At 39.9% G+C, this 13,478-nt stretch overlaps 1 protein-coding gene across 1 annotated transcript; it reads right to left on the bottom strand.

The window, feature by feature from the left end:
- Positions 1–1,626: 1,626 nt before the first annotated feature.
- LOC127206595 (vomeronasal type-2 receptor 116-like) lies at positions 1,627–13,234 on the bottom strand (the record flags this gene model as incomplete). Its single annotated transcript, XM_051165919.1, has 2 exons — positions 1,627–2,525; positions 13,111–13,234. Coding segments are annotated over 2 exons (1,023 nt in total), but the record flags the coding sequence as incomplete, so codon positions are not given.
- Positions 13,235–13,478: the final 244 nt, after the last annotated feature.

Below are 13,478 nucleotides of genomic sequence, written 5' to 3'. Positions count from 1 at the left end.
GTAATATTGTTAGTTAACGTCCTGAGTAGCCTCAGAGACCAACAGAATATGACATTTAAAGATATTTCTATTATTTTAAAGATTCTTTGACAATGAGACAGGTTAACCATTGGCAACAATCAGCCTATTTCAAAGAAGATGATGAGCACCGAAGAACCTCCTTATGGGGATGACTTCAAATGCTGCAAACGTGCTACTAGGCAAAAAGTCCTCATTTTTGATACAGAGAGAATTCTGCCCCAAATTTGCTAATTCTGGATGGAGGCAGTGTTGATGTCACAACTCTACCAGGACAGGGTAAGCAAGTCCTCCCCAGCTCCTAACTCATAAATATATCTGTCAGGTATATTGGGCCAGAAGGTTAAAGATGATACTCCAATGTCATAGAGAGTTTTGTGTGACTGTTCAGGGAGCAAACTGTCTCAGTCACTTTTTCATTTTGGAAGCTGCTAACCTACACTTCCAGTTTATGTAGGTAATTAAGTTTTATTCCTCCTCATGTCTCTGATGTGGTTGAGATGAGATAGTTTAGTCTTCCAATTAAGCTTAGTTGTGTAGGGATTAAGATGTTTTTCAGTCTACATAGATGCTTTAAGTTGGTAGAGAGGAACTATGAAAGATATTAATTTGCATTCAGAATTTTAGATGCACGAATATGGGAAAGATGATTTCTTCAAGATTGCCAAATACAAGTAGCCAAACACTATGGATGTAACACTATTAAGTCCTGTTTGTTCTGTGATTCTTCTTGCTGTAAGTACTTTATTTTGTTTATGTGTAATAATATAAGTGTATATGTAAAAAAGAAATATAATTAAAAAATAATAAGTGAAAAACAAATCTTAGTGAAGATTTTTATAATATATTACTATTTTAAAAGATGAAGTAATCTGAATTGTGTGCATGTGTTTACATGTGTGTGTTTAAATGTGTGTCTTAGTGTATTGTTGTGTACATTTATGAGTTCACATAACCATTGTGCCCAAAAGAGCACATCGCCTTGATTTTCTTTTTGGAGCTTTTGTTACAGGCCTGACTTTGGAGTAATCATTTTCTCAAGACTAGACTGGACATTGAATCAGGTCCTCTACAAGAGTAAGGCATACTATTAACTAGTAGGTCATCAATCCATTTTTTGTTACTTTTTATTTGTTAATTAAGATATTACTTTCTCTTCTGGGTACTATTCCTCTAGCTCATATAACACTATTAGGGGTATTTTGTCTTCCACCTGTAAGAGGGACATTGTTTCTACTTCATCTGTAAACAATAGTTCACTCTCTAAAATCTCCTTGTATTTTATTCTCATTATTAGGCTGTCATAAAAGTCATTCATTCTTCCAAGTATTAAAGACTACTTTGAGTTTATTGTGAACATTTGTATGTTAGAGCAGAGAAGAACATTTCCACACTGTACACATGCCAGAATGCTAAGCCTCATAAAAAATGTTTAGCACATGATTATATGGAAAAGGTAGATAATATATGATACTGACTAGCATCACAATTCGAAAAAATTGTGAGAGTCATTCTAAAAAGAATTAGACATGGAACTGTAATCCTCTATTTGGTGTTCATGCAGAATCCTTATTTGTCAATTGTAGATCATATAATATGGGTTTAGGATTATGATTTCTTCCTGATATTTTGGATAGAAATTCTTTCTGGTCTTAAGAAAATTATATAGAATTTAGGAACAAAGATGCATCCAAGCATCCCTGCACTGGAAGCCAAGATGGAGAAGATCTCCACAGCAACCATGACAATGCCCTTTGTGCTATGATATACAGGGATGAAGCTGATCCAGACACTGAAGAACAACAGCATGCTGAATGTCAGGTACTTGGCTTCATTGAAGGTGTCAGGCAGGTTTCTTGCCAGGAAAGCCACAGTGAAGCTTGCCATGGCCATGCAGGCCAAGAATCCCAGAACAGAGTAGAATGCGGTAACTGAGCCCTTGTTGCACACAATGATGATATGGCCATGCTCAGAGTGTGCATCAATATCAACAAATGGAGGAGAAGATCCTAGCCAAATTGCACACAGAATTACTTGGAACAGGGAGCACATGGGAATGATGTAGTTAGGTACCCCTGATATTAGGATATACTTCATCCTTCTTCTGGGGCCTGTGAGTTTGAAAGCCAGAACTACAGTGATTGTTTTGGCCAGAACTGTGGAAACAGCTACAGTGAATACAATTCCAAATGTGATCTGCTGCAGGATGCAGGTGGCTGTGTTTGGACGCCCAAGGAAGAGCAAGGGGCAGAGGAAACAGAACATGAGTGATATAAGTAAGAGGTAGCTGAGGGTTTTGTTATTGGCCCTTACAATAGCAGTGTCATGGTGCTTCACAAAGACCCCAAGAACCACAGCAGTGAATGCAGTAAAGCACAAGGGTACTAAGGCAAGAGCCATACCTAATGGATCTTCATAGCTCAGAAAGACCACAGCTTTGTCTATACAGTGGTTCTGCTCTGGGTTGGCATACTGTTCCTCTGGACACATCACACATTGATCCACATCTGAGGAAGAAAGGGAGATTTTATTAGTACTACTTCAGCATTTTATTGATAGGACATTAGAGAAGTTTGGCAATATGCACAGTTTAATACTGATTATGCAATTTAAGGTCATTGTTGCACAGCAACGATTTTATTTGATCATACTCTCTTTAAATTAAAACCAATCATGTTTGGGTTTATTGAATTGTTTGGTGGTATATCATATGTAATGTTGTCTGTAAGTACAATTTTCTTACATCAATTTTAGTGCTATACTGAAATGACTTAGACTCTGGATTCAGGAAAGGTAAATACATTAATGATGGTACACCTGAGTGTGTTTTAAAATCATTAATTCTGTACATTTATTGACTCCTGAGGTCACTGACTGTTCTACCACTGTTGTCTCTATGACAGACAGGGAATCTGCCTTCTATTGGGACCAGAACTGTTGTAAATTTTTGAGTTACAATTCACTAGTCCAAGCACACTAACATAAATGGAATGTGAAGGTTGTATGTGTGGTTTATAGTTTTGAATTTGAATGTAGAAGTAATAAGAAAGCTTATGAATCTGAGTTTTATTTGAGTTATAAAGAGGATGGAGTAGGGTGAGTGTGAGAGTTGAATGACATATGAATATAAAATTAGTGATTGAAAACTGCAAAAACGAGGGGGTGCCAAGATGGCGGCGAGCGGGGTGGACCTTGTTTAGAAACCGGAGTAATCGAGTCAGAGATTTGGACTATTTTCTTAACCAGGAACACCAAGCTTCCGACTCCACCACAGTGGGAGAATTCCACTGTTCAACAGAAATAAAATACAGAAATCCTACACACCCTAGAATGCACAGAGAGCATGGACCAGCTGGCAAGGAACCGCTGCGGCAGCGGCAGCTGCACAAATAGGTAGCCAGGGAAACAGGCAAGATCCCACCTGCAGAAGGGTTTGGCACAATGTCTGGAAGACCTGGACAGTAACAGTTCCAGGGGGATCAGAGAGCATGCTTCTGGGGGTACACAGTGAGACCCGGAACCCATGCAGAGCATGGACCCCCCCCCCTAAAGAGCAGCCTGCAGACACTCAAATGGGTAGCGCAGATTGCTGGCAAGGCCCCACCTACTGAGGTGATTGCCGGGGAGTTCAGAAGACCTGGACAGAAATAGCTCTAGGGGGAACAGAGAGCATGCTTCTGGGGTTCCACATTGAGACACTAACCCGTACGGAGCACGGACACCCCAGAGAGCAGCCGCTGCACCTGCAGACACTCAAACGGGTAGCAGAAATCGCTGCCAAGGCCCTACCTACTGAGGCAATTGCCAGGGATTCCGGAAGAGTTGGACAGAAATAAGTCCAGGGGTAACACAGAGTGTACTTCTGGGGGTCCACAGTGATACCCCAACCCACGCGGAGCACAGATCCCCTGGAGAGCAGCCGCCGCACCTGCAGACACTCAAATGTGTAGCACAGATCGCTGGCAACGCCCTGCCTAATGAGGTGACTGGCGGAGAGTCCAGCAGAGCTGAACAGAAATAGGTCCAGGGGGAACAGAGAGCATGCTTCTGGGGGTCCACAGTAACACCCAGAACCAGCGAGCAGCCACTTCGGGTGCAGACTCTCAAGCTGGTAGCCTAGAACATGCAAGGTCCCACCAGCTGAGGTGATTGGCGTGGTGCCTGAAAAATCTGGACAATACTAGGCCCAGTGGGAACAGACTGTATTTCTGGGAATCCACAGAAAGTTTCAGAGCCCGTGCAGAGAGCACAGATCGCCCCAAAGAGCAGCCACTAAGCCTGCAGCCACCCAAGTGGGTAAACAGAAGCAAAGACAAGGCCCTGCCTACTGAGGTGATTAGCGTGGTAACATGCCTGCAGGTGTGATTGGCACAGTCTGGAAGATCTGGACCATACTAAGTCCAAGGGTATCAGAGAGTGTGTTTCTGGGCTCACTAGTCTGCAAAGAGTCCTAGCACTCGACTGGAGACCAGGCAGGTGAGGATACACCCACCAGCTACAGTGTTAAAGCTGCGCTTACAGCTTGTCGGTTCTGTTCTAAGAATTTAGAGGAAGGGTGCACTCTTCCCAGCAGTGGGACAGGTGCCTGCCATCGTTAACCGGGAACTTTGTATCTGAGACTGAACTGTGGGCAGTGTATCTCCAGGATGGAACTACTGGCCCAGAAAAAACACTAGACAATGGGTGACTCTGATGCCAGACCAACCCACTAGTCCCAAGAAATTCCCAGGGGCCAGTGTCCAGGTGAGCGGGAGTGCAAAACCTAAAACCAGAGCCAAGGGTGTTAGCCTCACCTGCACCCCCTGTCTTCCTCTCAGAACATTCATGGACCTGTTGCCCCAGGGGGAACAGGGAACGTGGATATGACCCTACCAGTCTACAGAGAAACCCAGGGCCATCACAGGGGACCAAGCAGCTATGGATATTCCTCCCCCCCCCCCAGATATAGCGCTAAAGTGGTACACCCAGATGGTCTAATCTAAGAACCTGGAGAAAGGGTGCACACTGCTCAACAGCTGAACAGGTTCCCACCAGTGATAACCAGGAACTTGTTATCCGAGACTGAACTGTGGGCAGTGTAACTCCAGACTGGAGCTACTAGCCCAGGAAAAACACAGTAAAACAGGTGGTTCTGATCTCAGAAAAACCTGCAAGTCCGGGGAAAGCCTGAGGGTCTGGAAACCACTGCAATGTGAGCACAAAACCAGAACTCTGAGCCAAGGGTGTTTGCATCGATTGCAGCCCCTGTCTTCCTCCCTGACCACTTGTGGGCACGCAGGCCCAGGAGGAATGGAGAGTGTAGATCAAACACACCAGACTTTGGAGAAACCCAGGGCCCACACAAGGTCACAGGCAGCTGCAGTCACACCTCCAGCCACAGCTTTAAGGCTTCCCACTGCCAAGCAGGTGTGCCTGTGGGTGTGTCACAGTTGCTCACCCTCTGTCTCTCTCTCTGCATGCGCGGTGGGCCTGTTGGCCCAGGCAGAACAGAGGGGGTGGATCAGGGCCCCAACTTCAGAGACAGCAAAATGACAACAAACCTCCCCAAAATATGGCATCTCCAGATCCCAACTATCCCAATGAAAACAACCCTAAGAACTCAAACACAATTGAAATACAAGAAAATGACCTCCAATCCATAGTAATGAAGATGATAATGGAGCAAATGAATAATATTCAAAAACAAATACAGGAAGATGTTGACATTAAAAAGGCCTATAGAGAGGAAATGGAAAAAATCCAGGAAAAGACAAACAGCCAGATGATTGAAATCAATAAAACAATTCAAGATCTGAAGGCCCATAGAAAGCCACTGGAAGAAACTCAAGTAAACACAGACAGCCAGCTTAAGGAAATCAATAAAATGGTTCAAGATTGATGATGAAAATAGAAACAATGATAAAAACACAGACAGAAGAAAGACAGGAACAAACAAACTCAGAGAAGCATGCAAGTAATACAAACCTAAGCTTCTCTAACAGAATTCAAGAGATGGAGGTGCAAATCTCGGCAGTATGATGGCACTCAGAGGAAGGACAGAGGGTTGCCAAGAAGAGACTTGATACCCTATGAGCATATACAGGGGGAGGTAATACCCCTCAGGAACAGTCATAGGGGAGGGGAATAATGGGAAAATGGGGGAGGAGGGAAGAATGGGAGGATACAAGGGATGGGATAAACATTGAGATGTAACAAGAATAAATTAATAATTAAAAAAAGATTCTATGGTAGAATTTGAAACAAACGTTGAACATCCAAGAAATAAAGGACACCATGAAAAGACAAAATCTGACGATAATAGGAGTTGAGGAAAGAGAAGATGTCCGGCACCAAGGACCTGAAAATGTCTTCAACAAAATCGTAGAAGAAAATTTCCCCAATCTAAGGAAAGACGTGCAAATAAATGTACAAGAGGCCTATAGAACACCAAATAGAATAGACCAGAAAAGAAAATCCTCCCGCCACATAATATTTAAGACACAAAATATACAGAATAAAGAAAAAATATTAAAAGTGACAAGGGAAAAGGGCCAATTAATATTTAATGGCAAACCTATCAGAATTACACCCGTCTTCTCAAAAGAGACCATAAAAGCCAGAAGGGTCTGGACAGAGGTCCTTCAAACCCTAGAAGACCATAGGTCCCAGGCTAGACTACTCTACCCAGCAAAACTCTCAATAAATATTGATGGAGAAAACAAGATTTTCCATGATAAAAACAAATTCAAACAGTTCCTAACCACTAATCCAGCCTTACAGAAGTTAATAGAAAGAAAACTCCAAACCAAAGTGACCAACTACAACCGAAACTATATGGGATTTAGATAACTATACTGTCCCCAAAACAACCACATAAGTACTGTACTGCAACCAACATCAAAGTCATGGGACTTAACAGTCACTGGTCACTAATATCTCTTAACATTAATGCTCTCAATTCACCAATAAAAAGACAAAAGTAATCAACTGGATGCATAAGGAAGATGCAACATTCTTCTGCATCCAAAAAACACATCTCAGCCACAAGGATAGACATTACCTAGGGTAAAAGGCTGGGAAAAAGTATTCCAAGCAAATGAACACAAGAAGCAAGCTGGTGTAGCCATTTTAATATGTAATAAATTAGACTTTACACCAAAATTAATCAAAAGAGATGAGGAAGGACACTTTATACTCATCAAAGGTAAAGTCAAAGAAGATCACATCACAATTCTGAACATCTATGCTCCCAATAAAAGGGCACCCGCATTTGTAAAATACCTATTAACAAAACTCAAACCACACATCAATTCCCACCCACTAATATTGGGAGATTTCAACACTCCACTTTAACTGAAGGATGGGTCATTTAAACAAAAACTAAACCGAGAAGTAACAACATTAACCAACGTCATGGATCAAATGGATCTAACAGATATCTACAGAACTTTTCACCCAACCACAAAGGATTATACCGTCTTCTCAGCACCCCACGGAACCTTATCCAAAATTGACCACAAAGCATCCTCAACAGATTCAAGAAGATTGAAATAATACCTTGTATCCTATCAGATCACCATGGTCTGAGACTAGACTTCAACAACAACGAAACAATAAAGAGCCTACACACATAAGGAAACTAAACAACTCTCTACTTGATGACCCTGGGTCAGGGAAGAAATAAAGAAGGAAATAGAAGACTTCCTGAAATTCAATGAAAATGAAGGAACAACATACCCAAATTTGTGGGACACATTGAAGGCAGTGCTAAGAAGAAAATTCATACCACTAAGTGCCTTTTAGAAGAAAGTGGAAACATCCCACATAAGCAACTTAATGACACAGCTAGATGCCCTAGAAAAAAAGAAGCAGAAACAGCCAAGAGGAGTATACGTCTGGAAATAATCAAACTCAGGGCTGAAATCAATAAATTAGAAACAAAGAGAACAATTCAAAGAATCAACAAAACCAGGAGCTGATTCTTTGAGAAAATCAACAAGATAGACAAACCGTTAGCCAAACTAACTAAAAGGCAGAGAGACACTATGCAAATCAACAAAATCAGAAATGAAAAGGGAGAGATAACAACAGACACTGAAGAAATACCAAGAATCATAAGATCCTATTTTAAAGGCATATATTTCACAAAATTTGAAAATCTAAGGGAAATGGACAATTTCCTTGATCGATTCCACTTGCCAAAATTGAGTGAAGAACAGACACATTAAACAGTCATATCTCTCCTATAGAAATAGAAGCAATTATTGATAGTCTCCCAACCAAAAAAAGCCCAGGGCCAGATGGTTTCAGCTCAGAATTCTACCAGACCATCAAAGAAGATCTAATACCAATACTCTTAAAGCTAGTCCAAAAGATAGAAATGGATGGAACTCTACCAAATGTATTCTATGACGTCACAGTCACGTTGATACCTAAGCCCAACAAAGACCCAACAAAAAAGAGAACTTCAGACTAATTTCTCTTATGAAAATTGACACAAAAATACTCAATAAAATACTCGCAAAACGAATACAACATATCAAAGATATCATTCACCATGACCAGGAAGGCTTCATTCCTGGAATGCAGGGTTAGTCTAATGTTCAGAAATCCATCAATGTAATCCACCATATAAACAAACTTGAAGAAAAAAAACCACATGATCATTTCCTTAGATGCACAAAAAGCATTTGAAAAACTCCAACACCTTCTCATGTGTAAAGTTTTGGAGAGATCGGGAATACAAGGCACATACCTAAACATAATAAACGCTATATACAGCAAGCCAATAGCTAACATCAAATTAACTGGAGAGATACACAAGGAAATTTCTCTGAAATCGGGGACCAGACAAGGTTGCCCATTTTCTCCATATCCCTTCAATATAGTTCATGAAGTCCTAGCCAGAGCAATAAGACAACAAAAGGAGATCAAGGGGATCCGAATAGGAAAGGAGGAAGTCAAACTATCCCTATTTGCTGATGATATGATAGCATATATAACTGACCCCCAAAATTCCACCAGAGAACTCCTACAGCTGAAAAACACCTTCAGCAAATTGGCTGGATACAAAATTGACTCAAAAAAGTCAGTAGCCTTCCTATATACAAATGGCAAACATGCCGAGGAAGAAATTAAGAAAGCTACACCCTTCACGATAGCCACAGGCAATATAAAATATCTAGGAGTAACTCTAACCATGCAAGTGAAGGACTTGTTTGAAAAAAACCTGAAATCTCTGAAGAAAAAGATTGAAAATTACATCAGAAGATGGAAGGATGTCCCTTGTTCGTGGATCGGGAGAATTAACATAGGGAAAATGGCCATCTTACCAGAAACAATTTATAGATTCAGTGCAATCCCTATCAAAATACCTACACAATATTCTAAAGACATTTGAAAGATCAACTCTCAACTTCATATGAAATAACAAAAAATCCAGAATAGCAAAAATAACCCTATACAATAAAAGATCCTCTGAAGGAATCTCCATTCCTGATCTCAAGATGTACTATAGAGCAACAGTAATTAAAAGGGCATGGTACTGTCTTAGCAATAAGCTGGTTGATCATTGGAATAAAATCTAAGACCCAGAAATGAATCTAGGCATAGATGGACACTTGATTTTTGACAAAGAAGCCAAATCTATTCAATGGAAAAAGGATAGCATCTGCAACAAATGGTGCTTGTCTAAATGGATGTCTACATGTAGAAAAGTGCAATTGGACACATATTTGTCACCAAGTACAAAACTCAAGTCCAAGTGGATTAAGGACCTCAACATAAAACCAGAGATGCTAAATCAGTTAGAAGGAAAAGTGCGGAAGAACCTGGAACGCATTGGCCCAGGAGGCAACTTCCTGAACAGAATACCAACAGCCCAGGCCTCATTGTCAGCAATTAATAAATGGGACTTCATGAGGCTGAGAAGCTCCTGTAAGGCAGGAGACACTGTCAAGAGAACAAAGGGACAGCCTACAGACTGGAAAAAGATCTTCACCAATCCTACATCTGACAAAGGTCTAATATCCAAAATATATAAAGAACTCAAGAAATTAAACACCACCAAACCTAATAATCCCGTTGAGAAATGGGGCTCAGAATTAAACAGAGAATTCTCAACAGAGGAATATCAAATGGCTGAGAAACACTTAAAGAAATGCTCAACATCTTTAGTCATCAGATAAATGCTAATCAAAACAACTCTGCGATTCCATCTTACTCCCACCAGAATGGCCAATATCAAAAATTCAACTGATACCACATGCTGGCGAGGATGTGGAGAGAGAGGAGCACTCCTTCATTGCTGGTGGGAGTGCAGTCTACTGCAGGCAGCCACTTTGGAAAGCTATCTGGCACTATCTCAGAAAACTGGGAATAGGGATTCCTCAAGACACAGCTATTTCACTCCTTGGAATATACCCAGAAGATGCTCCAGCATACAACAGAGACATATGCTCAACCATGTCCATAGCAGCCTTATTCATCATAGCCAGAACCTGGAAATAGCCTAAATGTCCCTCAGTAGAAGAGTGGATAAAGAAGCTGGGGTGCATTTACACTATGGAATACTTCTCGGCTATTAAAAACAGGGAATTTATGAAATTTGTGGACAAATGGTTTGAATTAGAAATGATCATAATAAGTGAGCCAACCCAGAAGCAGAGAGAGACAAATAGTATATACTGACTTATGTCTGGACACTAGGCCAAGGGGTATGTCTCATGAAAGTCTTCACTTACCAGGAAAATTGGATAGTGGTGAGGATATCCTAAGGTGGGAGAAACATAGGAGATAGGGAAAGAGATGGATCCAGAGGGTCCTAGAAACCTATAAGAAGAACACTATGATGGGCCGATCTGGGCCTAGGGTTTCTGCTCAATCTATGGCACCAACCAAGGACAATATGTGCAGTCATCATCAAACCCCTACCCAGACTTAGCCAAGGGACAGAATATCCTCCACAGTTAAGTGGAGACTGAGGACTGACTTTCACACGAACTCTGTTGACTCTTATTTGGCCATGTCCCCTTGATGGGGAGGCCTGATGGCACTCAGAGGAAGGATAGCAGACTACCAAGAAGAAACTTGATACCCTAGTATCATATTCAAGGGGAGGAGGTCCCAATCAGTCACAGTCATAGGGAAGGGGAATGGAGTGAAAGCAGGAGGGAGGGAGGAATGGGAGGATGCACGAGATGGGATAGCAATTGAGATTAAATATGAGTGATTTTACTTTTCAATAAAAAACATAAATAAAAAAGAGAAAACTGCAAAAACATTAAATAATGATTTTCTCAGTTGTATGAGTATCTAGCCATAGGGGCCAGGACTCCTGATACTTGTTAATGAGAAGCACCAACATTAAACTGAAAGTAGAAAACTCTGTACTTACTGAGCACTAAAACCTTTCATCTTGATTTTGTGTGGAATAATTTATCCCATTCCTCCTCCCTTATTTTCAACTCTATGAGACCCAGACTCTATCAGTGGACTCAAGAGTGAAATAAACATGGGTAAACAACATGAGCAAGAAAACACAAGGATTCCAATAGTGGTAACAAAGATAGTTTATACTTTCCTATAGTACTCCATTCATAAGTTGCAAGCTCCATAATGCCAACTGTAATATATGTGTGTCAAATTCCACCCAATCATTGGATAATTGCAGAAAGTGATGATGTACTTCAAGCCATTTCATCATTTTTATCTGGAGGAATGCATTTATGCATACATATAATTAATGTTTTCATATACCTTAGCTAGTTGGCTCAACTGTAAAGAGAATATAAATATTTCTCAGAAAACCAGAGTTCAAACTCCACTAATTAGTCAGCTGTCTCAAAACTGCATGTAACTCTATCTACATATGTTTTAGTAGCCTCTCATCTGCATCTGCATTTGTTACATGCATCCACCTTCCCCCAAAACATAAACCTAATTAAAGAAATACAAACAATTTTTGTAACTTTTGTGCTATTTGTTAATATAAATAGCCTCTATTATTACTTTTTTTCATTTAAAATAATTTCATTATGCTTACTTTATTTTAGAGAATGTTGTATGCTGTAATGCATGTATGAAAGAAGCCACCTTCTAGGAGTTAGTCACATACCCCTTCTACATGGATCCTGGGCATGAATTCAGTTCACCAGCCGTAGTGTCAAGATATGTAGATTCTGGGTCATCTCAATTGCCACTAGTGCCCTTTAAGAACTTTCATTTAATTATATAGAATGACAGGCAAAATATTTGAAATTTTTTCCATTGCTTATTTGCATTTAGTCACCTCTAAATAAATAATCATATGACCAAATCATTCTGTGTAGGTAGAAATATTATTTTAATACTTTGAACTGAGTTCTTTCTGTATAAATTATTCTAAGCTACAACATTATTATATTATTACATTATTAATTGGATGCTGTATATAAAATATTGATTACAAGAATCCTCATATTTCCTACATCATGTCTGAAGACTCATGTCCACCACACTTAGAATTATGTAACATCAGACATTTGAGAATTGGTATTTGGATATTACAAAATATGTTCCAACTCATTCTTAGATTCTAATAATTATAAGAGAAACATTTTCTCTCTGTATTAATTTAACAGAGAACTTGTATTTGGTACTCTACAGTGACATGACAGGATCTAGCATGTCTGATGCCACATTCTGTTCTGCAGGGAATCCTGTATGTATGTGGTGTGCACAAGCCTTGTAGGGGGACATATATACATGTAAAGAGAATAAATAAAAAATTTTAACCATCTGTGACTAGAATCTAATCTACATAGAGTTTTAGAAGAGATAAATCATTAAGAAAATCTATAAAATTCATGGAAACTGAGGTTTGACTATCAAAATCTTTCTTTGAGAAAATGTGATCTTCTGTCAATTGAAAATGGGTCACAATGTCCATAAATACATAAGGGTTTATTGTTTGCTCTTGTTCAGGAAATTGTTAATATTAGTATTTCTCCAAAGACCTACTTAGGACAGTTATATGTATTGTTTGTTCAGTTGGTCTTTTGACAAGTTAAGTATCTCAAAGTGGGTAGGAGATGAAGATAAACATGAAGGTTTCTGTACAGCTCCAACACTCACTTGTCTCATTAGAAATTTCATTTTCTGGACATGGGCTGCATTCAAAACAGCAGGTGGCCATTCCTTCTTTCCAGAATTTTCTGAATCCAGGACCACAGTCAGCACTACACACAGAGGGCAATATCTGAGAAAAATTAGACACATGATGATATCAGATTTTATACCTAGTCCTTCCATATATATTATATTAGCTTGCTGAGTTATGAATGACCTTATCCTATAAACAAGAACTGATGAAGAACATGCCACTTAGTACACTGTATAGTGTCAAGCATATAAATGTATGGAAAGAAATTGATGAAAAATTGAATTGCTTCCCAACTCCTAGAAATGTAGTAACAAGAATCGATGGTGTGCTATATGCAAAC

Source organism: Acomys russatus, chromosome 23, assembly GCF_903995435.1.
Source record: "Acomys russatus chromosome 23, mAcoRus1.1, whole genome shotgun sequence".
In the NCBI taxonomy this organism is placed as follows: Eukaryota; Metazoa; Chordata; class Mammalia; order Rodentia; family Muridae; genus Acomys; species Acomys russatus.
Note: the sequence above shows the minus strand (reverse complement) of the source record. Positions and strands in the feature narration are given on the sequence as shown.